Source organism: Aplidium turbinatum, chromosome 8, assembly GCF_918807975.1.
Source record: "Aplidium turbinatum chromosome 8, kaAplTurb1.1, whole genome shotgun sequence".
Lineage (NCBI taxonomy): Eukaryota > Metazoa > Chordata > Ascidiacea > Aplousobranchia > Polyclinidae > Aplidium > Aplidium turbinatum.
The window spans coordinates 17,947,703-17,974,695 of NC_137479.1; the positions used below are offsets into that span (position 1 = coordinate 17,947,703).

General features: G+C 37.9%; 3 protein-coding genes across 3 annotated transcripts; 2 read left to right on the forward strand and 1 right to left on the reverse strand.

The window, feature by feature from the left end:
* Positions 1 to 674: 674 nt before the first annotated feature.
* Positions 675 to 5,758, forward strand: LOC145776312 (nuclear envelope phosphatase-regulatory subunit 1-like). Its single transcript, XM_082587712.1, has 6 exons — positions 675 to 909; positions 1,404 to 1,475; positions 1,792 to 1,865; positions 3,410 to 3,519; positions 3,649 to 3,703; positions 4,081 to 5,758. The coding sequence occupies exons 1-6, from the start codon at positions 885 to 887 to the stop codon at positions 4,117 to 4,119; spliced, it is 375 nt and encodes a 124-aa protein (XP_082443838.1). The 5' UTR covers positions 675 to 884; the 3' UTR covers positions 4,120 to 5,758.
* Positions 4,144 to 10,765, forward strand: LOC145776311 (integrator complex subunit 14-like). The gene is made up of 7 exons (XM_082587711.1): positions 4,144 to 6,099; positions 7,604 to 7,738; positions 8,057 to 8,189; positions 8,444 to 8,589; positions 8,972 to 9,087; positions 9,468 to 9,906; positions 10,307 to 10,765. The coding sequence occupies exons 1-7, from the start codon at positions 5,860 to 5,862 to the stop codon at positions 10,541 to 10,543; spliced, it is 1,446 nt and encodes a 481-aa protein (XP_082443837.1). The 5' UTR covers positions 4,144 to 5,859; the 3' UTR covers positions 10,544 to 10,765.
* Positions 10,672 to 26,850, reverse strand: LOC145776310 (tudor domain-containing protein 5-like). Its single transcript, XM_082587710.1, has 16 exons — positions 26,722 to 26,850; positions 19,318 to 20,193; positions 18,666 to 18,896; positions 18,132 to 18,411; positions 17,643 to 17,739; positions 16,351 to 16,573; positions 15,394 to 15,569; positions 14,995 to 15,094; positions 14,492 to 14,581; positions 14,056 to 14,252; positions 13,553 to 13,742; positions 13,298 to 13,405; positions 13,039 to 13,141; positions 12,150 to 12,301; positions 11,504 to 11,618; positions 10,672 to 11,125 (listed from the first exon to the last, which is right to left on the reverse strand). Exons 1-16 carry the CDS (start codon positions 26,780 to 26,782, stop codon positions 10,672 to 10,674), a joined length of 3,453 nt encoding a protein of 1,150 aa, XP_082443836.1. The 5' UTR covers positions 26,783 to 26,850.
* Between the last annotated feature and the right edge of the window lie 143 nt (positions 26,851 to 26,993).

The window sequence follows — 26,993 nt, forward strand, 5'->3', positions numbered from 1 at the left end:
GGAGGGATATCTTCAAACTGTTCTTGGTTTTCCTGCTTCAAACATATCCTTTTTTCAAGCATATGGTAAATGCATGTGCAGTAGTACCTGCTTATAATAGCCTACTCGGTTTGATTTTTTGGAATTAGTCTTTCCGGCATATCTTATACAAATACCAAATTTAGAACCTTAATTCCACTCAGGCCTAATAAGTTCAATTTTCAAACATGTTTTCCCCAATAACTCAGTTGGTTAGCGTGTGACTTCGTGAAGAAAGGAGCTTTAAGATTAAGTGGTGCTGGTTTGACTCTTGGCCTTGGGGTATGCGCTTGAGCAACACACACTAAGGATTGCTCTCCATTCAACGGCACTTTATGGATAAAGTATTTCCCTGCCTACAACACTTCAACAATCGGAGACTACTCTCTGTCAATCTCGGTAACTGGGCCTGCATCAATGATTTAAAGCCGTTACAAGTATGCGAAACTGTCAAGATTAAGCTCTCAAAGAAGCTTTCCCACTCCAAGGATAAAGATTCAATCAATGTATCCTTGTCATTGACACGTACGAACAAGAATTGTGCTTTTTCTTGAAAAATTTCTAGTATTTTAATGCTTGATAAATGCTATTGCTAAGGCTATCTCGCTTAAATTTATTGTATACTTGTTTTCATATGTGGTCCTATAGGTTTTTGAGAAATTTTATTAGGCATATTTTTTTCATTAATTCCTTTGTTTTCAAACCTTTTATTGAGAAGGGGTGCTGTGGAATTTGCAGAAAAATATTTCTTGTAGCACTTAAAAGCTAGACCACTGGCTGGCATTCAATTTGAACAAAACAAGGACGCATTGCTTTTACTTCACTTTTGAGTTGATGGTATTATAGTGACTTATATTATAATAAAAATGAATTCTGTAGACCAAACTGAAGGTAAGGACAAGAACTACAATGTTAAATTACATAGTAATTCTGGTAGTGGAGCTTAGATTTTGAGAAAAAACTTTTTTAAGCTATATATATTGAAATAAAAGTAAATTAGGCTATGTGACTTACATAAATGTATTTATTTAATTTTCTGCATTCATTTCTTTATTGTAAGCATTGATTTTCTGCAGCCCGTTTTTAGAGTTTGCAATAATTAAAAACTCACTTGTTTCACTTTGTTGTCATAAGAACATTATACTGGTACCTATCAGTAAGTGTACTTGTTCACAAGAACATATTAAATGTGATGAAGAAGATACATACAGTTGGTTTTCGTTGGACATATAATTTTGAGTATTTTTCAAAAACAACATATTGTATCTTTGTTTTTTCAGCTTGACTCATGAAATAATAGTGTTTACTGAGCTAATCAAAATGCTTTTCCATAAAAATCACAAGCACAACTACTAGTAAACACAATTTAATGACATTTTTTATAGATTTGCGGGCATTTGAACGAAGATTAATGGAATATATTTCATATTTACAGCCATCAACATCTCGATGGAGAGGTAATTTGATTATTGATAAGAATTTAATGCACTATTCAAACATTAACTTTTACATCTTGTGATTATGTTGTAAAACTTAGGGTAGTTTTTTCAAAAAAAAGTTAAGGATTTCTGAGGCGCATATTGTTAGATCTGACCATAGTGTTAGTGTTGCTTTTGAAAAGCGTTGCAAAGTTTGGCCACTTTTTGTTTCTTTTTCTGTTAATTTCTTTATTTTGAACTCTGCGATTTTTTTGTCTTTTCAATTAAAATGTCTGACCCTCTACACAAGATCAATATTCAATATACAACTTTCAAAGCAATATTTTATTTGCAGTCATCTTGGTTGTAGTTTCGTTATTCACAGCTATTGGAGCATGGTTGTGGCTGATGGATCCAAGTACATCAAGGGTATTTTGAGCTTTGGTGCTTATGTTTGATATGAATTATTTAAACCTTAAAATTTATTCTGTTTTGTTGGTTATATTTGTATCGGCTGAAGAATGTTATTCAACTTAATTTCTTTTTGTCAATTATCTGTTTACACTACAGCAAAACTATGTCTCTTTCAAAGTTTTTATGAAATGCATATTTATATGAAGAGCATGTAGCTGTGTCTTTGGCAAGACCCCCAATAACATGCTTAAAGGTGGACAAAAAATTAGCTTTCTTGCTTTCTCATCCACTTAAGCATAAGTAACCTACAACTACCAGATATTTAGATGGATAAGAGGAACGAAATGCTTGCCTGGTAACTTACTCATAAATGCCATGCCTCCAAGCCCCAAAATTTTCAAGCTGCTATAGTATATTGCAATGTTTCTTTGTATAAAAAAAGAAGTCTGAAACATTTTGCTTCTCAGTAGTGGTTGATGTTGCAACGGTGGAAATTAGTTCAAGTTGTTTCAATATAGTAAAATCATTATAAACTAGTGCAGGCCTCGAAACTCACAGCGGACATGTCCGCCGTCTCAGCAAGTGATGTCTGCGGGTAGTACCATTTAGATCGGTCATATTTGTCCGCCGAGAAATAACGCAGGAACTAGCGATACAAATTGTCATTGCATTGCATTGCACGAACAATTGTTGCGAGAATATACATATCATTTTCGAGAAAAATCATGCATCGTACCCAAGTATACTGTATCTAATCGAGATTATTCTTGTACTTTCATCATCTTCCTCCCCTGTTGAGCGATGCTTTTCCATGCTCAAACGAATCCTTGGAGATTGGTGCATGTCTTTAAAGATGCTATTGAAGCTCCCATGCGCTAGACGGCCCCGACAGCGCTGATTATAACCCCTAGCCTGCCGTGATCTCGTGGAATACTGATACTATTTTGACAGATAGACATTTTAACTATACTGACAGCATTGCGGAGAGGGCAAAAAATAATTGTGCTTTTTTAATGCTTTATTCATTCTTTTCGTCGCTTTCGCTCATGTAGCGCGTAAAAATAAATCTAAAGAAAAAGGCCTAGTGAAACTTTGCACAACAGAAAATAGTAGCGTTAGTGCAGAAGTTTTCCGACTCGTGCCCAGAGTATTGTGACGCAAGAAGCCACACGACCTCGTTCGGTGAAATTTAATCAGTTATGCGGCGTATTAAGCAGCTACAGGGCGCTTTGACTCTTCAAGCGCACGTCGTCGGTCTGATGAAAGCCTTCTAAACCGTAACAATAGTTCTCAGATGGCGAAGAATTATCAAGATAAAGTGATTAAGCATGACGATCGACGTTAAAACTGGTGTGTCTGCCGTGAGACTTGATTTGTCCGCCGAGATAGCTCCTCAGACCGAACACGTTTGTCCACCGGCAACAAAAACGAATTTCGAGGCCTGCTAGTGTATTGCTAGCTAGATCACACACAATATTGTGCAAATCTAAACAGCGTCTTGACTTGAACAATGTATGTTTAACTTCGGATTACAATTTAAGTTGCCATTTGTGTTTCAGGAGCCGTTTTTGCGTTCGTTGTGGCAACATCCATTGTTTACGCTTAGCTCTTTTTGTTTAATTCTCCTTTTCTTCGCTGGCATTCACAAAAGAGTTGTTGCCCCTTCAATGTATGTCACTTTTACAAATTTTATTTTTGTAGTAGTCATACTTTCATTGAATTTAAGAAAGGTAATTTGCTTGAAGAAATTTCAGTTTGACAATACTTCTTGCGATTGTAATATTTCTACTTCTTGCAGAATAGTGGGCCGATTGCAGACTGTTTTAGAAGATTACAACATGTCTTGTGATGAAGTAAGTGGTTTTGCAATCCATGTGTGATAAATTTGCTTGCATTGACGCCGTGTTGCCACCTGGTTATCCAGATAAAATAAAACGTAATTCAGAGCTTCACATTACTCATATATCGTATTTATCACTTTCTAATAGCATTTTGAGCTTTGGTAGAACCAAAAGTGGTTAGTGACATTTACCATATGGCGTGCAGCTGTCACAACTATTCATTTTTCAAATTTATAGTCTGTAAGACATCGCGGTATTTGAACGTGGCATTAAACATAAGTCATCTTTGAATTTGAAAAGTTGTCACTTTTGTAGGCGCCTACCTAGACTGTGCGTCTTTGGCGTCGTTATAGGATGTGTCATAATTTTGAATCATTAATAAATTTCAGAGTGGACGTCTCATATTGAGGCCACGACCAGAAAACTAACCAAGAATGTTGCACCATGGACGATCAGGCGTGTTCAACAATCTATCCGTCGCAACAAGTGCAAGTAGAAGGAAATAACATCGTAAACGCTGGTGTTGCACTTTTAGAATTAATGATCCTTGAAAAAACTATAAAAAGCCTAAGAATAAACGACCAAATCATTATTTTTTAATGCGGGGCAGTTTTGTTTGAAACAGGTGATGTTGAAAACTGTCGTGATATCTGTATTCACAACCAGCGAAATACTAGTAACCCAGACAGAAAAATCCGATCTTTTTACATTGTAATTGTTGAATCGTCCGCAGACGTTGTATCAATGTAAAAATGACGGATTTTGCTGTCTGGGAAGCTACATAAAGGAGGTGTCACATCGGGATGGCGTGTAGAAGAGATGCGGAACAGGATAACAGAAGGAGCCAGAAAATAACATCATGGCATGTTCAAGTTTTCTCAATTGTCCCGACCTGTGGCATATGCATTGACGTAATGGACAATATCATTGACATAGAATGAATGGGGAGCTTCTCTTTTATTTTTACCTCCATATAAATTTTAAACAATAAAAGACTTCTTGTGTACAGCAGTGGTGAATGGTGGAATTTCTACTGTGTTTTGGTTTTTGATGATTAGGCAGTTGTTACAATTCTTTTGGCTGTCAAGTGCCATAACTACATCTACACACAATGCTTTGTAAATTGGAAAGTGCAAATTGTGAACTACAAGCTGGGCTCTCCACTGAGCGCTTGTCTGCATTGTTGCGTTTTATATTTTAATTAACTTGCAATCTAGTGATTTCAGCTGAAAGTTGTCGTTTTATTTTATGTTGATGCTAAAGGTTTAAAAAATAAAATGATGCGCAATTACTTTTTCTCTGTGCCAACTTTTTCCCATTGAGATATCGTGGAATGGTAGTTTCAACTTGCAAACTATGATTCCTGTGTGATACTGAGATGTGCGTTCTCCGCTGTTGACAAGAAAGAACGTTCATCCATCCAGCGAACCATCTCTTTGCATAATTATAAAATCTTTAATGCAAAACCATAGCTATTGCTTTGCTGGCTGGGATATGTATTACCCATATAGTGAAAACGTATCTGTTATTTTTCGTTCAGACAAAACTAAATTGATTTTATTGTTTTTTCTTTGCTGCGGTGTAACGATTTTCTTATACCACCCCATTGTGTAGAGTCTTTACTAAAAATCTAAAAGCTGTGGCAGTTGCTCCATGTACCGACGTTTTAGCTCATGAAAATTTTGAGTGATGCATTAATTTTCATTCCGTAAATTTTAGCGCTTAGTAGCATTTTGGACCCATCAACTGGTTTCTTTGGTTCACTATATTAGAATTACTGGACTTAGTCTTTAAAAACGTAAATGTATGTTTTATCATATTTGGATATTGTGGAATTCTATGTAATCAAAGTGAAGTTTGGTCGTATTGGTAAACGCATCTTTAATTGTAGTAACATTCAGACGGAGGTATCGGTGCTGTGGTAGTGTTACTAGTTTGAAGAACAGCATCTAATTTTCGCGAAACTGTTCATTGGACAAGTCATAAAAAGTACATTGCCTGACTATACGTAATGCTCATGATATATTCACTTGGTTTACTAAGGCTTTTATGTTATATTTTTTACAGCATGTGAACATTTTGTACTCGAGTAAATTGAAATATTTTCACGCTCTGAGTTGGCGTAGTAATTTGTAGCGCTTGCTGTTGTTTGCGCTCGAACGTTCAACATGCCGACAATCCTTGCAATTGACAATTCCATCTCAATGTATCGGAAAACAAACAACGGGGAAGAACTGGCCTCGCTATCTCGCGCACAAGTTGCAAAGACATGTGCTGTCCAAATCATAGAACACTTTTCTGCCACACTCAAGCTGGAACATCTTGCTATTTTGTCGTTCTCATCAAATGTTGAGCAACTGTGCGGCTTTACGAGAGACCAAAACCTGCTGACATCGAGTTTAAACAAAGTGGGTGGTTATCAAGTAAATTCTCTTTATTTCATATCTCTTTATGTTGTTGCAATTGCAAGTCTATTTGTCTATGTATCGAGTCCGGTTAACCTACACAATAAAGTTTATCATTTTTACATTGATTCAACTTCTGCAGACGTTAAATCAATATAAAAATGAAATCTGTCTGGGAAGATTGATGTTCAAAATTCTCATTTAATTTTCGTAGAATTATATCTCCCCAGACTGGTTTTTGTAAGTTGTATTTATACAGAAAGTTTAAAAACTCTATTCTCAGTCTGCAAATACATCCTTTTTTCCATTGATTCAACGTCTGTAGGCGCTAAATCAACGCAAAAAAGATGTATTCTCTGGTTGGGTTACGGCTTCAAAAAAAAAGTTTTATGCTCCATCCTAAAAGACACCCCCATTTTCAAGATGCTTTGTACCTGTTGTCGTGCAGGCGTTGTGCTACTGCTTTTGTTTGATCAACTATGGGATTACTTTGTGTTTAATATTAGTCTTACAGGCGCGGAAATTTTTTTTTTTACGATAATGCTGCAATATGTAATGGATGTATTTTAAATCTATCTACAGTAGAACTCGGTTAATCCGGATTCGATTTGACCGGCGATTCCATCCGGATTAGGCGAAGATCCGGATTAACCGATGACGGTTTTTATCAAGCCTGACGTTACCTAGATAGAAGGGTATCGGTAAAAATCACCGAAATTGAACGCATTAGTGTGGTCATCTGTCAATTCCGAGACGCGCGATCACCATATTAGCGATAGAATTCTTTTGAAATGCAGTAGCCTATGCATGTAAAACGATTGTATTTGTAGACTCTGCGTCTAACGCAAGAACACACTGGCAAAAGTTATATCTTCAGACATGCGTGTCGGAATAATCTGTAGTCACTCAAAACTTTTGAAAACAGTTACGGAAGACGAGTTTCTTTGGAAAACTTACAAAAATCAAACAAAGTCTTCTATTGGAAAAACATCACCGACATACCGCCGAAAATTCCACCGACATCTTTTCAAGTTACAGTACGAGTTTGGGCATTTGCGCAGGAATTTTGCGTTAGGAGGGATTCTTATTCATGAAAAGAAGAAATCCGCAATAATTTATTGCGTCACATTAACGGAACAATAGATAAGAAATTTCTCGCAATAAGCCACGTTACGTTTTAGCATAAAATGGCAAAACTGTCTGGAAAATCCGGATAAAGCGATAGAGAAAGCGCAACTTTTGTCCGGAATAGGCGAAGATCCGGATTAAATAATCCGGATAATCCGAAGCTGTTTCTTAAGAAAAAGATTACAAATCATTTGTACTTCCAGTTTCATCCGGATTAGGCGGAGATCCGGATTAACCGAGTTCTACTGTATATCGTCTCTTGTTCCCCGCATTGCGAGGGTTGGACGCCAACGAATGTCTACTATTGCAAAGCAAATACTAATTGATCAGCTTTAATTCTATTTCTTATTGAATACAATAATTTGTTGTTTATTTCAAGATCGCAGTCGGAGACATTTGCTCTTTCGAAACTCTACTTTCTCACATTAACCAGATGGTTTTAAAAGAATGGGGTTGCATGGAAATGTGCAAAATTGTTGTCATTACCGATGGGAGGATATTGTGGCCATCCGAGGTAACCATGAAATGATTTTTTACATACGTTAGGCTACAACAGCAACAACAACGTTTGTCTGCATTGTAACTCTTACACCACGTTTCGCACAAGTAAAGTTGATATGTTCAAGGAAAAAAGCAAAATCTATCACCGTAACTTGTCTTCACTTTGCTTCGTCAACGCTGCAAAAACTTGGCAAAAAATCCTACATGGAGGCTTTGGCCTTCACTTTGCAAGATGAGGTTCACATTTTGTCTCATAACGTCGCCTGTTTGTCTCTAGTTTCAATTCTCGTTTTCAAACCTTGCACACATTTCAACAAAATATTTTTACCAGGGGGCTGCCCCTTTCATTGGATCGCTCTTTGAATTCCCATCCGAGCTCCATCTGCTTAGTCTTGAAACCATGCCCACGCTGACATCTAGCGGCTGTTTGGGTTGCTTAGAAAAGATCGTCAAGGAAAACAACGGTAAATGGTGGTAGAAATATGGAATTTCGGTTATACGGTAGTACCTAGGTTGAAACTAAATTTAGGTAGCTTTATAGATTCTATAGTTTCATACTTAGCTTTACTTTGCATACAGTTTTTCATGACATAGTTGAAGTTTATATGCGTCCATGTTGGTTTGTCCCCGATAACTGGGCAAGCAATGAAGTTTCTGTGTACAGCTATCTGTACATTTGATTTGTGCTTTGGCTAAAATGCTACACTTTATCTCGCAGAGAATGGCTCCATAACAGCTGTGCTGAAAGGTCGTTGTCAAGAAAAAGAACTCATTGTGCACGTAACTGCAACCGTTGAACGATTTTTGAAAAACAGTTTCATTCCTTTTGTCGTTAATCTCTGTTGCGGAAACTTGAAGAGCAAGGTGAATACCCGAAGCAGATATTTGTTTCGGACAAGCGTTACAGCCCAGTTCGTATGTCGGTTGAACATCAATTCGATATCTGCTATGCCTATATGAAAAAAATACGTTAATGACCTTTTTTTCTTTTTACTGCAAGTCAAGATAAAACTAGTCAATACAACATGTCAAGCAAATTGCCTGGACCCGTTACCTTTTACGAGCTGCCACCAAGTTACGTTGCTTTTTACCGCCATTCCTTCATTGTATTTCTAGAGTCACTACCAATCTTTGTTTTCACTAGTAAAATATTATGTGTACGGTTCTTGCATATTCAGCGGAAATGTTTTTCTCACCAACATTTCTAAACAATAAAGCTTATTCAGCAAATGTGTTTGCTTGACAGGTTACAGTGTATCCATCACCAAGATTGCAAAATAAAGCTGGAAAATTCAACGACGACTTTCAAACGATAGGTTTTCTTAATGTCTCTGATGTTGGAAATCCACCTGTGCTGTCGAGGTGTGTTGGGAGCCAATTCAGTTTTGTCTGTTTGCTGTTCCCAAATTTTTGAACAGTATAATGTTACGGTAGTACTGTGAGAGATTGTTGTACTATATTGTATTTTCTAAATTATCTAAACTGACAATTTTTCAACACTCTTGCGTGATGATTCGTGAATGTGAAATTTAGAACCGACAACAGTGCATCATGAAGTAGAAAAATCATAAAAGATTTCATAATTTACATCACTTTTGCTTCGTTTTAAACTAGATTCTAAATGTTACCCTTTTTGGCAAAACTTATGGAACTCTGGCATTTTTTTGTTGCTCATTATTTCATATTCGTGTGAACAAGCGGAAGTAGACGTAATTGGAACTTAGATGTGTTACTTTTCACAGACATTTGCTTCTGCCAGTGGCTGACGGCGGGACTGAGGAAGATAGAGACGTTGGAATGCAGCCTTCCTTCAGCGTGGTCTTGCACGGGAGCCTCAAGGTTGAAAACAAAATCGCGTTGGTGAAAGTAGCAGAGCATTGGTTTGGTATCATTCACTCGTGGGCTGACAGTAAAACTAAGTCCAACCTCACGCTATCCCTCCTAGAACCCGGATATAATGTCGTCCCTTGGATAGGAGATATCAGGCAATTGGCCCCTGCGTCTTTCCTCAAAGCTGAACAAGGGAAAAGCACAGACTTTCCAACTTTTCCTGTTCAGTCAAAGAAGGGAATAAAGAAAAGTTACGCCCAGCCTACTGTTGCATGGACAAGAGCAACTGGACTGCAAACTGACGTTCAAAAAATTTTAAGAAGTGCAAAAAAGCTGCCAGAAAAATCACCGGTAGGTTTACATTAGCTCGTAGTGTTTGCTTGCTTATGAGCAGACGCGTTGGTGAAGTTGCAAGAACATTGTGTGATGTACTGTGTTGTTCGTGGCTTGTGTAGGCTAATAATCGCTCCGCTTTGATAACTCGGAAGAATGTCACAGTTAGAATATCCTTTGACGTCATGAGTTTGTCGGTTGCATGGCCGAGGGCCGAAAGTCCTGGTACGATACAGTACTTAAAAAGAGTTCGGTACTAAAGAATTCACACAAGCCGGGGTGATTGAAGATATAGGTTAAACTGGGACGACAAAAATGGATCATCTTTCCAGAATCCTAATTACCGTGGATATCTTCGGGATAGGTAAATTTTCGGTGCGACTTGTTTAACCCCTAATGGCCGTCAATATATTTTCAGGTTTTTTACAAAGATCTCAACAGACTGCGGAGAGCTGCGTTGTCGTTTGGTTTTTATGAATTATTAGAAGGGATCTCGTCACTTCTCGAAAGGGAGTGTACTCTGTTGCCAGGAACAGCTCATCCTGAAGCCACACTGCAACTTTCCCATGCAGCAAGAGAACTGAAAGCTTCCATCAATAAAGGCTACAATTATACACTTGAACCTTTAAAAACAGATTTTAAATTTAATCGCTGAACCACAATTAGTGTTCTTGATTTTTTATTGTAAGCACCACACAATGGAAATACTGGAGTGATTGGTACAGTAGTTTACACTTACGTGACAACGGTAAAGAAACAATGAAGGAAAAGAACGCGTGCTTTTTACAGCAGAAAATAATTGCCTTGTGTTGAAGGTAGCGTTAGTCCTGGAGGGGGTGGGGGTAGGCAACGCATAACGGGTGGTTGTGGCGGACATGTCCAAGATGGCGGCGGTGGTGGTTGATTTGCGCTTGTCATACTTTTCGATGCGACCCAGCACGTCTGGCTGGTGACGCATTGACAAGGGTGGGGAAGAAACCTCATTGTTGTCAAGCAATACCAGACTTGATTAGATACTACCACTGGAGGGAGTGACGGTGGAGGGAGTCCAGGAGGATAGCTGCACACCGCGGAAGCAATCGATGTAGTAGTGACAGTGCGACTTTCTTGCATCGGTGCTGAGGAGGCGCTTCCTCGTTGGGTGGATGGTATGAAAGGCGTGATCGTAGCCACCAAGCTCGTGTTGGGAGATTTCTGTTGTTGGCCAGAAAGAGAGTAGGCGGCTAGGGAAGCAGACCTGCGCACCATAAAAATCAATCATGAACCCATAGAAGGAGACAGGTAACTGTATCAAGCAACATCACATAACGTTGAAATAATCTTGTGACCAAATTTCCCAAAGCAGGTAAAATCCTAGACAACATCACGTAAATTGAGCACACGTGATAATGATGACATAATAATAAAGAAACTTCTCGTCAATTCTGACAGAATCACTTTGCTTCATGCCAAATTAGAGATTAATATTTAGCTGTAGCACGCGGAACGAGCAACTTTCCTACCAAATGCCCAGATTGACAGATTCACACAACTAACTGCATGACGTATTGGAAGCACGATGGCATCTCCATCCTGTGGGTCACTTATTTCCAAGTAGTTTAAAATAACACATTACCTCGGAGTGAATGGCTTTGGTAAACTAGTGTGAGAAAACATCTGTTCCAATTTTGAACTCTTTTCTTGTGAAACCGTAGGCGCAACATCGCTCCAAATCTTTCGTATGTTTGCTTCTGAAAAAATATAAACAAAACCTTTTAATTATGCTTATGAATCACCAAAATCCACAATTAAAATATTTGTTAGTTCCAGAGCTGCGCAGAATTAAATCGCAGTCATATCAGTATTTGATAAAAAAAAGTATGATGGTGGAAAGGAGTACTGTAAATGTCACAACTTCAGATTTTTAGGCAACGAATGGAAGATCCCCATCTCCTGTGTAGCTAACAAGCATGTAAGGATGTGTTCCGTCCTCCATTGAAGCGACAAACACCTGCTGTCCTTCAATTCAACCCAACGATAGCAGGATCAAGACGTCCTCCAGCGGATACACACGGTAGCTAAAGATCTTGTAGCCATAGTTTCGCGAGGGAAACTAAGAAGTTTGGGTAATGGGTTCAACCGGTTCATGCACTAAACCGTCAATGTACAATTGCACATAGCTGAATGGTTTGCGCAAAACTGGAAAGTTTAAAAAAAAGCTACCCCCATTTTTAAACTAAAGTTCTTATTTCATGTCGAACAGTGGCAGTATGCCAACTCACCTTGGTCGTCTTCTGCGTTTGTGACATCATCGCCCGGGTTCGATGTCTTGTCGAGGAGAGAAATTTTCCGAAAGATGTCTTGTAAACATTCAAGCAAACGTGGATTAGGGGGTGACCCTTTATGTTCCATCAATTCCTGTAAGATTTTCCCCCTTCAAAAGCAAAGCGGAAAATTAGAACAATTCCTTTCCTTTTTCAGGCAATGAATACAAATCACACAACCGGAAAACGGCCGCAGATGACCAAACGAAATGTTGTTGGGTTTTAGATTCAAACATAATACTTTAGCTAACAAAAACTAAAAGACTTTCATCCACTCAACATCGTGTCCTTACCGATTGTTTAGAGTGATTGCAAACCCACAGGCGGAAATTAATGAGATTTTTTTTCGATTTAAACAGGGTCGTAAAAACAATACCGTGCTTTACCGTATTTCACGTCATTTAGCGTATTTTTTGAAACAAATACTATAATGAAATCGAACGTTTTCAACATGCCATACGCAAGTCAAGAATAGCAATAAAATTTATCAATGGCTAAAGAGCAACAGTTAGCATTGTAAGCGATACCTCTCAACACCGCAACTTCGATACAAATATGGAAAACGGCAAAAAAAAATGTTGAGCAGAAAAGACAAGCCCCAAGCGCACAATGCTTATTTGTTCACGTATGCAGGGCTTTTAGAATTTTGTTTGGTACTCAGGCCTGCCTTTTGATACGGTATCAAATAAAACTCTTCTGAAATATGCTTATTCGAGAATTGCAACTGTTCTGTCATAAGTAATTCTAATGTCCACCGTAAAATATTTCCACTTCGGCCAAAACAAAATCGTTTCCAACACACCATTTACGCTCAACGACCACCTATAATAACAACATAGGCACATACCGTTTATGCTCGAGGTCTTGTTTGGTTTCGGCGATACCAAGTGAGACACTTGGAGTTTTTGATCTGGTATCGGCGATGGTAGACGGCAAGCAGGTGGCGTTATCTGAACGCAATCAAAACTTTAAATATGACAAAAAGCCGTCCCTGGACTACATCATCATACTATTTTCGTTTTTAGTGTAACAAAAACTGCAGCAATATTATTATTTAATACACTTTAAAAGTAGTAATTGTCAAAAAAGGTGAAAATGTCGCATACTTAGAAACGATGATGAACATGTTGCCGGCGTAGAAATAGCGATTACATCTTCATTCGACGACTTGACAGGTGTCTTCAAAGGTACTGCTGTCGCTTCGCTGAGAGTCACTACAGAAATGAACCTTTTTACACTTCCGGCTACACATTATACGTCATATCCAAAAGCGTTTAAGAGTTGCCAAGTAGGAAACATGGTGTCTGTGCGCTGTGCGAATGTGCACTGCAGACATGTATGCTGCCGAGTAACCAACGCACCTGGGGGAAGGTCTTCGTCCTGGAACCAATGAGGAGCAGCAGGATCAAATGAAAGAATCATTTGAGCGAACTGCTTCTTGAGCGAAGTCTTGTTGTTGTGATCCAATCCATCTATAATGGCCGGTACGTCGCTCAGCCGATACAGTGTGACTATTGACTTCAAGGCTGTCCCGGAAAACGTTCCTTTAACCTGGAAAGTATGTTAGATAAAGATTTCTTTCAAAACAATCACTCATATAGGGATAGGCTAGCCTGTAAGTAAAACGTTATTCCTATTGTATCTGCAGGCGTACCGCATGTTTCAGAGTAAAGGCGTATTTGCTGAAAGTAAAACCGTGGAAAGTCCCCTTCCAACAATATACGAATGGTGAAGTGCATTCTTTCCTTAACAAAGTAGTTTCCAAAAGTCGGCATCAAATATGGGTCATACCGAAAACCGTAGACCTGTTCGTATCAGCAGTTACAACGTAACTTAAAAACCACAGCAATTCTCAACTATTAACCTTAAGTGCTTTGAATTGAAGAAACAATTCGGTATGCTTGTCCACATTCTCCAGCGCAAGCTCGGGAAAGTCGAGATCTTTTAACAAGAGCATGGGCACCAAAAGGTCGTTGGCATCGGGACGAAACAAGGAAGAGATTTCACCGCTAGTAACCATCGCGTTCCCTTCGTAGTTGATCACGTGAATAGTGATGTTGTCTGAACAAATAACAGACATAAGCAAGGACGTACCTAGAGTAAAGAGGCGCCTACGAGTTATAGCAGCAGCACTTACAAAACAACGGGTGTGTGGGGCTTCTGACCATTACTACTATTGGTCGCACCTTTCAACCAGACTATATAGAAATTGCATTGTGTTAAGAATTGAATACATGTTTACACAACAAACTTCAGAGTAATTGTCGACGATAGCTTACCGTATTTACATAACCACCTACCTTGTAACAAGTACGGTTTCAAATATCTAGTCTGCTTCCTTGTGGCAGACGTTGTGTTTGCTGTAGCAAGTAACGATGCAGATCCAGTTTCTGAAAAGTGAAACTTATAAAACGATTGTGCTACAAATTTCCAGATAATGATGCGACAACTTGTTACGTTATGGACAAGACAAGCACGACATTGAATCGTCGTTTATACATTTTAAATGCCACCAGTAAACCAAAAGTATAGCCAATGTGCTAAAGTTGACTTAAGCTACACCATTTTCTTAATTGATCTGATGATAAAGGGCAAAAAAACAGAGAAAAGATAATAGCAACAGCGTGCAGTGATTTTCGAGTTTTAAATGTTTAATCCACAGATCATAATGCAGCGTGTGTAAATCGATCACATCTTTTGTCGTTGCTGAAAATGTCATCAGGATTCTTATGCAGATTGCGTGCAAACAGTTTCACGACAAGCCAAAGCGGATAGTTGCACATATCTAGAAGTTTGCTGTTACCTGGCTGTTGTGCAACCTCAGCGCATAGCATTGTGTCTCTTGCTTGGTAGGGGGGCGGGGCTTCCTCGGGTATACTACGATCTGTAGCGTGCTGTCTCTCCTGCAACAATATTACAACGATAAAATTAAAGATATATGAACAAGTGGAAGTTTTAGAAAATGATATTCATTCAGGGATGAGCGTGATCATAATGACAATGTCATCTATTCACATTATTACAGTAGAACATTTACGATTACCACACTTAAATTTTACAGTAAATTAATCTACAAAGGCAAGTTGTTCTCAATAAAATTAAATTTTTCTTTGTCAGCGTTTATGACGTGATTTTTGGAAAGTCCTGGATGCAGGTAGCTGCTGCAGTACAAGATACATTACAAAACAACCAAGCAGCATACCTCCGCCTTTTTCATCTCAACATTCTTTCGAATTGTTAACAACTGTGCAGGCGTTGCGTCGTCAGGGACTAGAACAGCTAGACTCTTTTCCAGAAGAACATCGTTCAAGTAGACGTCCACATTTGGCTGACTTGTATCGCAAAGAACTAACGAAAGTTTGTTGCTGTTGTCTGAACCTACGATTGAAAAAGCAAGATGGCAGGATTGACAGCGAGGGAAGCATCCGTCAGTTTGAGAGGATAGTAAAAGTTTAAATTAAAGGTACGTTGTGATTTGATGACGTCGAGGCCATCGGTTCGACGTATATCGAAAACACGTAGCTTTGTATTTGGCAAGACACATAACAATTGGCCTGCTTAACTTCCCGTTCACTTTGTAAAAATTGCAAAAATCGTCAACCAAAGCACCGTCTGCAACTATTCGGAGAAACCTCAATTCGGAGGCAGCCTTTTGTGGAGATTTTTAAAATCTCACAGCGACATCTGTTTATTCAAAAGAATTAGCTTGTAATAGAGGTTACTCAAAGTCTCAACTAAAAGGTCTCAGCGAAAAAATGAAATAGTTGTCAAACGGCGTTTTGTGATTAACAATCAAATGAAATGAAGCCTCAGCGAAAATGTCTCAACTAAAGTTGCTAGATATCGCTATAGCTCACACCTGGAAGATATCAGCTAATTTACATCTAAGAAGCATTAACTTTCTCGTTTGCATGGGTATGAGAAGGTAAACACAAAATCGCCTACCTAAATGATCCCTACAAATTCTATAAATAAACAGAAACCGTCGCTGGATTAAGAAATCACCGAATCAAGTTTCTCCGAAAAAGGCTGTCACCGAATTGGGATTTCTCTGAATTGGATTCTCCGAAACGGGCCATTCCGGCCAAAGCATTAACTTGAATGCTTTGAAAACAACAACAAAGTGACAACGTAATAGGCTGATGAATAGTTCACTCACTTATAACCTGAGCGACCATCGGTTTATTCCTAGACAGGTCGAGTATCACGCGTTTTGCGTCAGGGGTCCAGTTTTCTAAATCAGGAGGCTTTAAATGGGCCAGACGACAACGGATCATTAAAGCAGGCAGCGACAGGAATTTAGACTTCATCAAATACAGCGAGTCTATCGAAACGGAAGTAACATCTCCATAATCGACATAAAGCACGTCGACAAATCCGCTCTGAAAAACATGTCTGTCTCACTGTCTGTCGCAAAACGGTTTGTACAAGAATTAATGTAGATTTGCTACAGGATGAAGGTTACAGCAGTGTAAGCTTTTCATGCAATTAGTTGCATGACATAAGGCAAACACGGAGTAGTACTAATAAATCAATAACACTTAATCCATTTGTCCACTTTAGACGAGTGCTCACTTTTGTTGCCACTTCAGCATACACTACGTCTACAGCAGATGTTTTGATCGCAACGGTTTTGATCCATTCATGAAATGTTCAACTTACTGGCCCAAGACAAAATACCGAATATTTTTGCATCAGACAACATATAATTTAATTCAAAAGTACTGTGCTTTCATAGGGCATTCATTTATGAAGAAATATTAGCATATATACTAAATTTGTTACATAATTAAAAAAGATTCTTCCTTAGTTCTTTACCATCCCTTGTTGACAATTGCATAGCGTCATGCAACAAAACATATCAAGCTAAAGATCGACACCAAACAAGTGAAATTAGTTTGAAGCTCATTTCAGCTTTGCTTCGTTTATGACAAGCAAGCTATTAGTTTAGTCGGATACAGGAGTGGCTAAGCTGTGTGAGAGCATACATCAAATCCGTTGGCTTGAGCGGCTTTTTTTCTAATAACACAGTTTCCCCTTTACAAGAATTAACAAGCGTTCAATGACCATTCGCGAGTAATCATGTAAACAGACTGTTTTTCTGATTTTGCCACTTTTTTGCGGAGAAAAGACCTTGACTATTTTTTTTACCGTACCGATTTATAACCTCACAGTAATTGTAAATAATGACGGTAGAATAATTTTTGAAAAATCGAATATCATTGCACGTCTTTTGTGTGATGTACAGTTGTACACCAACGTGTGCCAGTAAGCAAAGTATATTACTTAGAAATGCATTAATGCTCACAAAATTTGGAATCACCACCCTTGCTTAGGCTACCCAGCCAGCAAAATCTGTCATTTTTACGTTTGCAGACGCTGAATCAACGTAAAAATGACCGACTTTGCTTAGTGCCTACGTCATATGTTGATTGTCTACTCGTATAAAACCTGTGGGTCACTGTTGATGACAGCGCGGTTCCAATTGTTATCGCCTTGGAACAAAGCTATGCATATCTGTCCTTTCTTCGCCATGTGAGGTGGCATCCTGTGAATCAAAACGTTAAAACGAAGTTTACATTCAGAAGCAACTGCGTGGTTTAGTAATTTAGAACAGAATGACTACAAAAGATTGTAAATTGTGGGCGACAAAAATTGACTAGATTTGGTTCCATCGACCGTTTTTCTCACAGTTTGTACATTGCTTCATCGAATCACAAATCTCTGACGTATACCTTATTTCCATTATTTTTATTATTATACTTTTTCGAATTGCTTCCAACACTTTTTGTGCTTTCAAGCTTTTGTTATGAAAAATATAAGCTTTTTTCGTATAAAAGAGCGTTTTTTCGTCACCTTGTTCTGCTTTTGGCGGTGCAGGAATAGCCTACTACATTATTATAATGAATTATTACAGTGTTTCATAAAAATCGCAGTTACTTGTATTCTTTGGCATTTGGGTGATTGTAGTCTTTTTCTATTTCATTCATGACAATGTCAAGAGCTGCAGTTGTTTGTTCGCTAATCACTTGGATCATGAAATCTTCTGGAGTGGAAACATGTGCAACAAAGCAGTCGAAGAAACCCCACTCAGCGCATGGAATGGTTGGTGGTTTGTAGCAAACACCACGACCGACGGCATCAATCGGAGCTGATTCAATTGGCTGTTCAGGGGGCTTGGTAGCAAAAGAAACAGTAGAAGACCTTAAGCATAACTCATCTGCAATGGAAGTAGAAGAATTGATGAGTGTGATAGGTTGCTAAAATAAATTGTAAAACTTTGCTTGCTCATAAACTAGAGAAAACCATAAATAGCCTAATTGCAGTGAGTATTGTAAAAAGATTCTAAGCTGTTTGAGACGATTGTCTTGCAATTCACAGTTATAAACGTGCATTAATTTCTATGTAAATTTTGAATGAGAAAAGCACCCAAAAACCGTTTAAGTTGTAAGTGAAGGTAATGAGGTCACTTACTGTTCAGAATGTCAATTTTATCAGTGATCAAACACATCAATTCCGCAACCGATTGTACGCCAAGCTCTTTCATTGGCAGGCCACGGCCAAAGTGCATTTCATAAATGTCTTCCAAACTTTTTATTACAATTCCACCTTTGTATTTGTTTGTCAACTCTTTGATATCTTTTTCAATTTTTGAAATGTCAGCTCTCTGTTTATTGGACGACATTGCTGAGCCATCACCTTCAACTGAAAAGTATTTTATATTATATCTAAAATATTAAAAAAAACTGCTTTAAAACTGGGTTGCTAAAGCAAGAATGTGTTATCTTATTGTTCCAATTTATTTCTTAAAAATGTTAATTAAAGCATTAAAATAATAATTCTAAATTAAAAAATTTAAATAATAGCATTCAAAATATCTAATGAAAAATGTAAGGTAAATCTCTAAAATCCTTGCTGATTTAGTCTCCAACATGTTGGTACAATCTTAGATCTAATGTAATGTTTTGACAACATTAGTCAACACAATCATCCCTAGTTTTTTTAAACAACTGTGACAAGCACGAGAACAAACTTCAGACACAGTAAATACTAGAGAGGTTGGGTACTATAGCTTCTATTCTAGCTCTATTCCAAGATAACAATAAACTTCTATTGAAAGCATTACCTTCAGATATATGCATGTTGCTTCGAAGTTTCAAAAGCCAATCACCACAACGGCTCAGCCTGCACATGTGGACACGATCAGTCATCGAAACAAAGAATTCAACAATGCTGTAATAACCATGCTTGTGCAAATCAAGCTCCTTGTGAAACTTTCTCTTATAACGGCCAGGAACTTCAGTCGAGCAAATACCATTGGTACAATCCTCAAGCAGTTTCAAAATCTCGTTCTGAAGTAAAGTAAGAGCTGGAGAAGAATTAGATGCAAAGGATGACGTCCCACAATCACTATCACTGCTGCTTTTACTTTGTGTTAATGTTTTCTTCCACCGAGTGGTGTTTTTTTGAGTCTTGTCTAATCTGGTTGTATGTGTGCTGATGTTACTTATGAAATCTTGAGGTTTTTCATGCAAGCTTCCACTACTGCCAGTAAACTTGAGCTTCTCAGAACATGATGCTTCAGGCAATGATTTTAAGGTGGTAGTGGTATTTCTATAAGAAGTATGGTTAGACAAACTTGTGAAAATAGCATTTGAAGTTTCAAGTGGAATTATTGAAGAAGTTGACAAGAGATCATTGGCCTGAGATAGGTTTTTACAAGAATGGGGAAGACGACTTGTTTGGTTTAATTTCCTTGGCGGGCCACTTAAGCTAGAATAAAACTTTGCCCTCTTTTGATTTTTCACCATTTTGAAAATATGTTCAGTGCTTTTATCTGCAATTCCAAACAGCAATGTTTTTCCACCATTCATCGATATTCTTACTGTTTCAGGAATACTACGCACAAAACTCAGACAATCATAATATCCAAATTTTCTATAAGGCATCGAGCATCCCACAACATCCTTATAATCCTTTTCCAGCATTGATGGAGTTAAACCTGAAACAGCAAGAACAAAAAGTTTCAAATATTAATTTTTCACAAACATCCATTATACAGCAATTTCTTTTGCATTCATTAACCCCTGGAGAGATGCATAGCATGCTAAATTAATGAACTCCTAAACGAAATACAGAGAAGGATAGATGTTCCTCACCGGAAAAGCCCGTTTCGGTGAGTCCGATCCCTTAACGGGGGATTTTTTCAATTTTTTTTTTTAATTTATTGCTTACCGTAGCCTAAATATCATTGCCGTTTTAGGGTTAGGGGTTATTGGTTAGGAAATCACCGAATAGTAGCAGACCCGTTAAACTGCTACAGTGCTAGTCTAAAATAAAACTTCGATTCTCTGTCACTGATCTTAAGTTATATACCAGTAATTTTTTCTGTTTTGAAACCTCCCTTTGATGGTGTTGATGATGATCGTTATTCACTCTGACTCTGCGTTGCCAGATTCTCAAATAGGTTTGTCATCAGAAATCTCATTAAATTTCACCAGATGCCACAAAATTATACCAGATCTTCAAATCTTATAAAACGTAGCTACAAACCTGATCTAACACATTATTATATCATTAATAATAATTTCAGCGGAAATGTCTCAAAGACACATGCTTTCATGACAAAAGAAATCATTGTCTTTTTGTAACTTTTGATTGTCCACAGCTTGGTTTTGCCGGGCACAACAACGGTAAGTCAGAAATATACTTTTCTCAATGCGGTTGGATTTGTTTTCTGTTTTTTTGTTGTTTTGGATATTTAAACCTTTTTGTATCAAATTGTGTAATTTTGTTCAAATAACACCAGGTTTCGCCAGATTTTTGTCTGGTTCCAAACTTATTTTTGCTGGCACCAAATCATTTCAAATTTGACCAGATTTTCAATATCTGGTGGCCAATTTTTTGCACCATCTGGCAGTTTGGCAGCTCTGCTCTAACTGGCTTCACTCCTTTCTGTTCTGATTTATCGCATCAACAAAGTGTATTGTGATGTCACTTGCATCCTGCTTATTTTCAGACATCAGCTGCTTGGTCAATCAATAATATTACTAATTAATTCAAGCACAGACACTCAGACAGTGTGTATTGTAATTTATCAGGTGCTTTCTCCTTGACTGCTTTCTAATCCTTTATGATTAAGGGAAGTCACTTTGAAGGCATCTTACATCACCTTTCCACCCGAAAATATTGTTAGATTTGATATTTTTGTGATGTCCTGACATAAGACTTCGTTTTGACCAACTTTGGTCCATGTACCTTATGGGGTGAAATCAACCCCCTGGCCTGGGGGGTCATTTTGGGGGGTCTTACATCACCTTTCCACTCGAAAATATTGTTAGATTTGATATTTTTGTGATGTCCTGACATAGAACTTTGTTTTCACCAAGTTTGGTCCATGTACCTTATGGGGTGAAATTAACCCCCTTTTTGGGCTTTTTAGGGGGCTCTAGGGTCCAGATCCACCCGGTGTGGTCAATCTTCCATACTTTTTGTAAGTGACATGGTTGACCCCAGTAACTTCAAGGGGTCAAACCTTTTGTACCTTATGGGGTGAAACCTTCTGTCGTAGGCTCCCAGACTAAAAGTGGATATACCAAGTATCCTTGCATCCTGTGTTTGTGGCACAGCAGGGTGAGAACCCAGCACCGGCGCAAGAAAAACTGGCCAGAACGCACCAGTCTTCAAGTTGTGACAGCCAATGTAATCAATGAACCTTTAGTTCTCAGGGATAGAATTGTATAAATCCTCTGCACATTAAATTAGGGTTAATGAAGCAGTTCGTCAAAGCATTAAACAAGGAGGGGAATTGCTTCAAGTACATTTGCTGTCAATTTCCAGAACTCTCCAATGAAAAGCTTAAAGCTGGTTTCTTTGATGGACCTCAGATTCGAACGTTGATGAAAGATTCGGATTTCACCAGTCAGATGAACAGCCATGAACTCACTGCATGGAACTCCTTCAAGGATGTAGTACAAAACTTCTTGGGGAATCACAAAGCACCTAATTACAGAGAATTAGTTTGGAAGATGTTATCTGCATTTGGAAAACTTGGAGCTAACATGAGCATTAAAGTTCACTTCCGATTCAGCCACCTTGACAGATTTCCTGACAATCTTGGTGATTACAGTGAGGAGCAGGGGGAAAGGTTCCACCAAGACAATGGAAAAAATATATCAGGGCAGACAGAATGAGCACATGATGGCAGACTATTGCTGGAACCTGTTGAGAAACTGCCCAAAAGTTTCTTACAAGCAAAAATCTTACAGGAGACATTTTTTCGGGGCAAATTAGTTAATAGTTTTAATCTTATTGTATTTCATACCATTGTTTTCAATTTACAATGAAAAAGATAATTTATGGTTCCTTTTATCTAAATTTTATAATACAAGGTTGATTGACTGATTTAATGCAACATTTTTTAGTATTTTATGTACTTACACTACTGTATATAATTGTGTATTTTATGTGGGTCTGCTACTATTCGGCGAGTCCGATTCGGCGAGTCCGATTCGACTAGTCCGATTCGGCGAGTTCCCTATTCGGCGAGAGCCTTTTTCGGCGAGTGCCCTATTCGGCGAGTTTTTGAAATTTGTGAAAGGAAATTATCGGATACCGTAGCGTAATTACAATTGCCGTTTTTACATCGTTTTAACGTCGCTAAACGTTGAAATCGTGCAGAAAGGAATAAAAATTAAATGTTTAAACTATTAAATTACAATTCGTCATGTCAGTTCAGTTGTTTTTATTTCTGACCATCATATGAAAAACAATACACGTCAACATAGCAAAGGCGTAGAAAAAGGTAGAAGCGACAAAACACGAACGTTGAAACGTGCTTGTGACCGAAGTAAGTTATTGAGTTGAAAGAAACATACGCGCCGACTTCCAGGGGGCGGCGCCCCCCGTAAATTTATGGTTGAAGGGCAACAAAAATGGTGATGACAAGTGGTGTTTCAAAGATAAAACACTTCGTGAAAGAGATTTAGATAATTTAAACGGTCTTAAAGAATGCCGAAAGCAAGAAAAGCCTACGTTGCTCTTGCCCGCAAAACAGCAGCTGATCGCATGGCTTTCTCATACGGTATGGAAGTTTCAAAGTAGATGGTAGAGTAACTTGCACTGCTGGAATAGTCACGTAACTATTCACTGCAATATTAAGTAAACCAGCTAAATTAGACGCGCTATTTTCAACGAGGCCTTCCCGCTGTGAGACAATTATGATTCAACAGAACGCATTGTTTTCTTCGCAATGTGTGAGAATTAAATCGAAAACCGATAAAAGAAAAGGTGTTTAATGGTCTTGGTCGCAGATATTGCCTGCATTAACGACGTCTCTTACCGCTATTATCACCTAGCTAACCTGACATCATTGTTTTATGCGGCCGCTAAGGTTTGACATCGACTTCAACGATCATGGAATGTTACGTGAAAATAATAACGATTATATCCTACACGCAAAAATAAAAAAATGATCTCCTCTTTCTGTTTTGTCTCGTGAGCTTTGCATATTGCTCAACAAGTGCATAAAGTTTAGAATTGACAAGAAATCATTGAATTTGAAAATTAAGTTTGAATCACTGCAAATAAACGTATTCAAAAGTTTTACTTAGGCCGACGCGATTTCACACTTACGTAATCTACATCGACAATGATTTTTAGTGCGTTCATTTTGAAAATTGCCGAGCTGGAGACAACAGCTTGTCCCGTGTTAGTTGAACTTGTCTTTTTGAGGTGAAAATCACTTGCGAACATCTCGACCTTTACTCGAGTCTAGGCCACGCTCGAGTATAGCCTACTGTATTCAATAAAAGACTATAAAGACTTTCGATAAAAAACAGAAGAGAAAACACTTCGCAGTTGTTAACGCTTTGAAAGTAATTAGCGAAACGACGTTAATAAAACTGATAGCGGGTTTTCACTCTGCTTGAGATCATGATTTTTTGCGTTTTATTTCGATAACTTCACTGTCTTGATCGTTGTTATTCACTCGCACGAAAAGGAAATGAATCGGCTTGTTTTCCAACAGTTCCAATTATGAGCTAACAATATCAAAATTTTTACGACTAGGCGTACTGCATGCGTAAAACTAATCCTTTCAAGCAGCGCTTCTAATAAATTCAGTTTGGGACCTATTTGTTAATATAAACAAGACACTAAGCTTAATCAAAGACTATTTTAATTGAGTAAAATAGCGTTATGGTTATGACGTCATCACCTTTCTCGCCCCCCAAGGTTTTTTGAAAAGTCGGCGCCTATGGAAAGAAATTTGGCACGGTCGCAACACCTTCAGAAAAATTTAAGATATGAAGGGAAAATAAAATAAAGAAAATGTTACAAAAAAAAATAAAATAAATTTTGTTTATGTCTATAAGTTAGTACTTTTGAATAGTTAAAATGATTAGTTTGGATCAACAAATGTGTGGCCTACAGCTTGGATTGAAAGGAAATTATCGGGTACCGTAGCCTAGTTATCCCGACCAGCAAAAATTTGTTCCAAGAACACAGTTCATTTTTACATTGTAGTAACAGAATGAAAAGGCTAACCAAATGTGTGGCCTATCGTGTTAACGTCGCTAAACGTTGAAATCGAGTAGAAAAGGGAGCTTTTGCTGACTAGGATACTTTGAAACTGAGAAACATTCACAGAAGCCTTTCGATTTGTTCCAAGAACCCAGTTAGCCTAACAGTTCATTTTTACATTGTAGTAACAGAATAAAAAGGCTAACCAAATGTGTGGCCTACTGTAGGCCGCCTACAGCTTGGATTGAAAGGAAATTATCGGGTGCCGTAGCCCAGTTATCCCGACCAGCAAAAATTGCCGTTTTTACATCGTTTTAACGTCGCTAAATGTTGAAATCGTGTAGAAAAGAGAACTTTGCTGACTAGGATACGTTGAAGCTGAGAAACATTCACAGAAGCCTTTCGAATTGTTCCAAGAACCCATTTAGCATAACATTTCATTTGTACATTGATTCAACGTCTGGATACATTATCTTAAAAATGCAACGTATCGTAGGGCTTCTGTGAATGTTTTTCAGTTTCAACGTATCCTAGTCAGCAAAGTTTTCTTTTCTACACGATTTCAACGTTTAGCGACGTTAAAACGATAGGCCACACATTTGGTTAGCCTTTTTATTCTGTTACTGCAATGTAAAAATGAACTGTTAGGCTAACTGGGTTCTTGGAACAAATTTTTGCTGGTCGGGATAACTAGGCTACGGTACCCGATAATTTCCTTTCAATCTAAGCTGTAGGTCACACATTTGTTGATCCAAACTAATCATTTTAACTATTCAAAAGTACTAACTTATAGACATAAACATGATTTTTTTTGTAACATTGTCTTTGTTTTATTTACCCTTCATATCTTAAATTTTTCCGAAGGTGTTGCGACCGTGCCAAATTTCTTTCAACTCAATAACTTACTTCGGTCACAAGCACGTTTTAACTTCGCGTTTTGTCGCTTCTACATTTTTCTCGACCTTTGCTATGTTGACGTGTATTGTTTTTGATATGATGGTCAGAAATAAAACTAACTGAACTGATATGACGAATTTTAATTTAATAGTTCAAACATTTTATTTTTATTCCTTTCTGCACGATTTCAACGTTTAGCGACGTTAAAACGATGTAAAAACGGCAATTGTAATTAGGCTACGGTACCCGATAATTTCCTTTTAAAAATTTCAAAAACTCGCCGAATAGGGCACTCGCCGAAAAAGGCTCTCGCCGAATAGGGAACTCGCCGAATCGGACTAGTCGAATCGGACTCGCCGAATCGGACTCGCCGAAACGGGCCATTCCGATTTTATGTATAGGCCTATGACATCGGTAACATCAAGTTTTAAGTATGACAAATCTAATATCCCTAAAAATTTCGGGATGTTGCTGTATTTAAACTTAAAACTGTCTTTATTGTTCACAATTGACCATTAAATTGCATTTCTGAAATATCTAATATGGTTAAACTATTTTTTGATCTTAAGGCTGATCTTAATATAAGGCTCAAATATGGGATTTAAGTCAAAATGACCCTATGCGATATCTCCAAAACTAGAGCCAATTCGGGAAAACTAAGGCCATATTCGGAATCAGCGCCCTTCAAAACCCCCAAAAACACTCTAACTTCGTCTGCCAAAAAAATTGTGTTGACCAGTGTTATCTATATGATATACATTGTGAGGTAACCAACGATCATGCTGCTAAAAGAAAAACTCAATCTATTGCTTAAATTAATGAATTCAGTCATGTAGAGCTTTCTCAAACTGTTTGACTGTATAATTTCTGCAATAAATTAAATAAGATTTAGGATACGTATATATATCTTATGCAATCTTATTTGCTACAGAAGTTGTATTGATGAAAGCACATTACCATAATTGTGTGGTTTAAGATTTAAATAATTTAGCATGATAACTGATAAGCTAATTTTTTTGTTACACCATATAACACTAAAGCTGAGCAAGTAAGCAACAGAAACACAATTATTCTGCAACCATTAGTACCGTAGCTTCATTACTATACTCACCATTGGGTGCTGAAATAAGTAAACTTCGGATATCTTGGGTGACTGCAGCCAAATCAGCCATGACAGAGGTTGTTTTGATTTGAAGCCAAACTATCAAGCTCAGATATGTACGGTACTAAACAAAAATAGCTAAGAATAACATTTGTTGTGTTCAATCTTACACTTGGTTAAAAACAAGTGGCGCGAAATTTGTCTTGTCGCATTTTGTAAGCGAAAAAAGACTTCGACGCATGCGCATCATCAATCACGTGACTATCACACACTCTCGCGGG

What these genes read in the sequence shown, in the direction of transcription:
- LOC145776311 (XM_082587711.1), top strand. Translation starts at nt 5,860, where the DNA reads ATGCCGACAATCCTTGCAATTGACAATTCCATCTCAATGTATCGGAAA. An exon ending in GATCGTCAAGGAAAACAACG is followed by an intron (nt 8,190 to 8,443) that starts GTAAATGGTGGT and finishes TTTATCTCGCAG; the next exon opens with AGAATGGCTCCATAACAGCT. An exon ending in AATCCACCTGTGCTGTCGAG is followed by an intron (nt 9,088 to 9,467) that starts GTGTGTTGGGAG and finishes TACTTTTCACAG; the next exon opens with ACATTTGCTTCTGCCAGTGG.
- LOC145776310 (XM_082587710.1), bottom strand. Translation starts at nt 26,782, where the DNA reads ATGGCTGATTTGGCTGCAGTCACCCAAGATATCCGAAGTTTACTTATT. An exon ending in CAACATGCATATATCTGAAG is followed by an intron (nt 18,897 to 19,317) that starts GTAATGCTTTCA and finishes AATACTTTTCAG; the next exon opens with TTGAAGGTGATGGCTCAGCA. An exon ending in CCAAATGCCAAAGAATACAA is followed by an intron (nt 17,740 to 18,131) that starts GTAACTGCGATT and finishes TTTGATTCACAG; the next exon opens with GATGCCACCTCACATGGCGA.
- LOC145776312 (XM_082587712.1), top strand. Translation starts at nt 885, where the DNA reads ATGAATTCTGTAGACCAAACTGAAG. An exon ending in AGAGTTGTTGCCCCTTCAAT is followed by an intron (nt 3,520 to 3,648) that starts GTATGTCACTTT and finishes TACTTCTTGCAG; the next exon opens with AATAGTGGGCCGATTGCAGA. An exon ending in ACAACATGTCTTGTGATGAA is followed by an intron (nt 3,704 to 4,080) that starts GTAAGTGGTTTT and finishes AATAAATTTCAG; the next exon opens with AGTGGACGTCTCATATTGAG.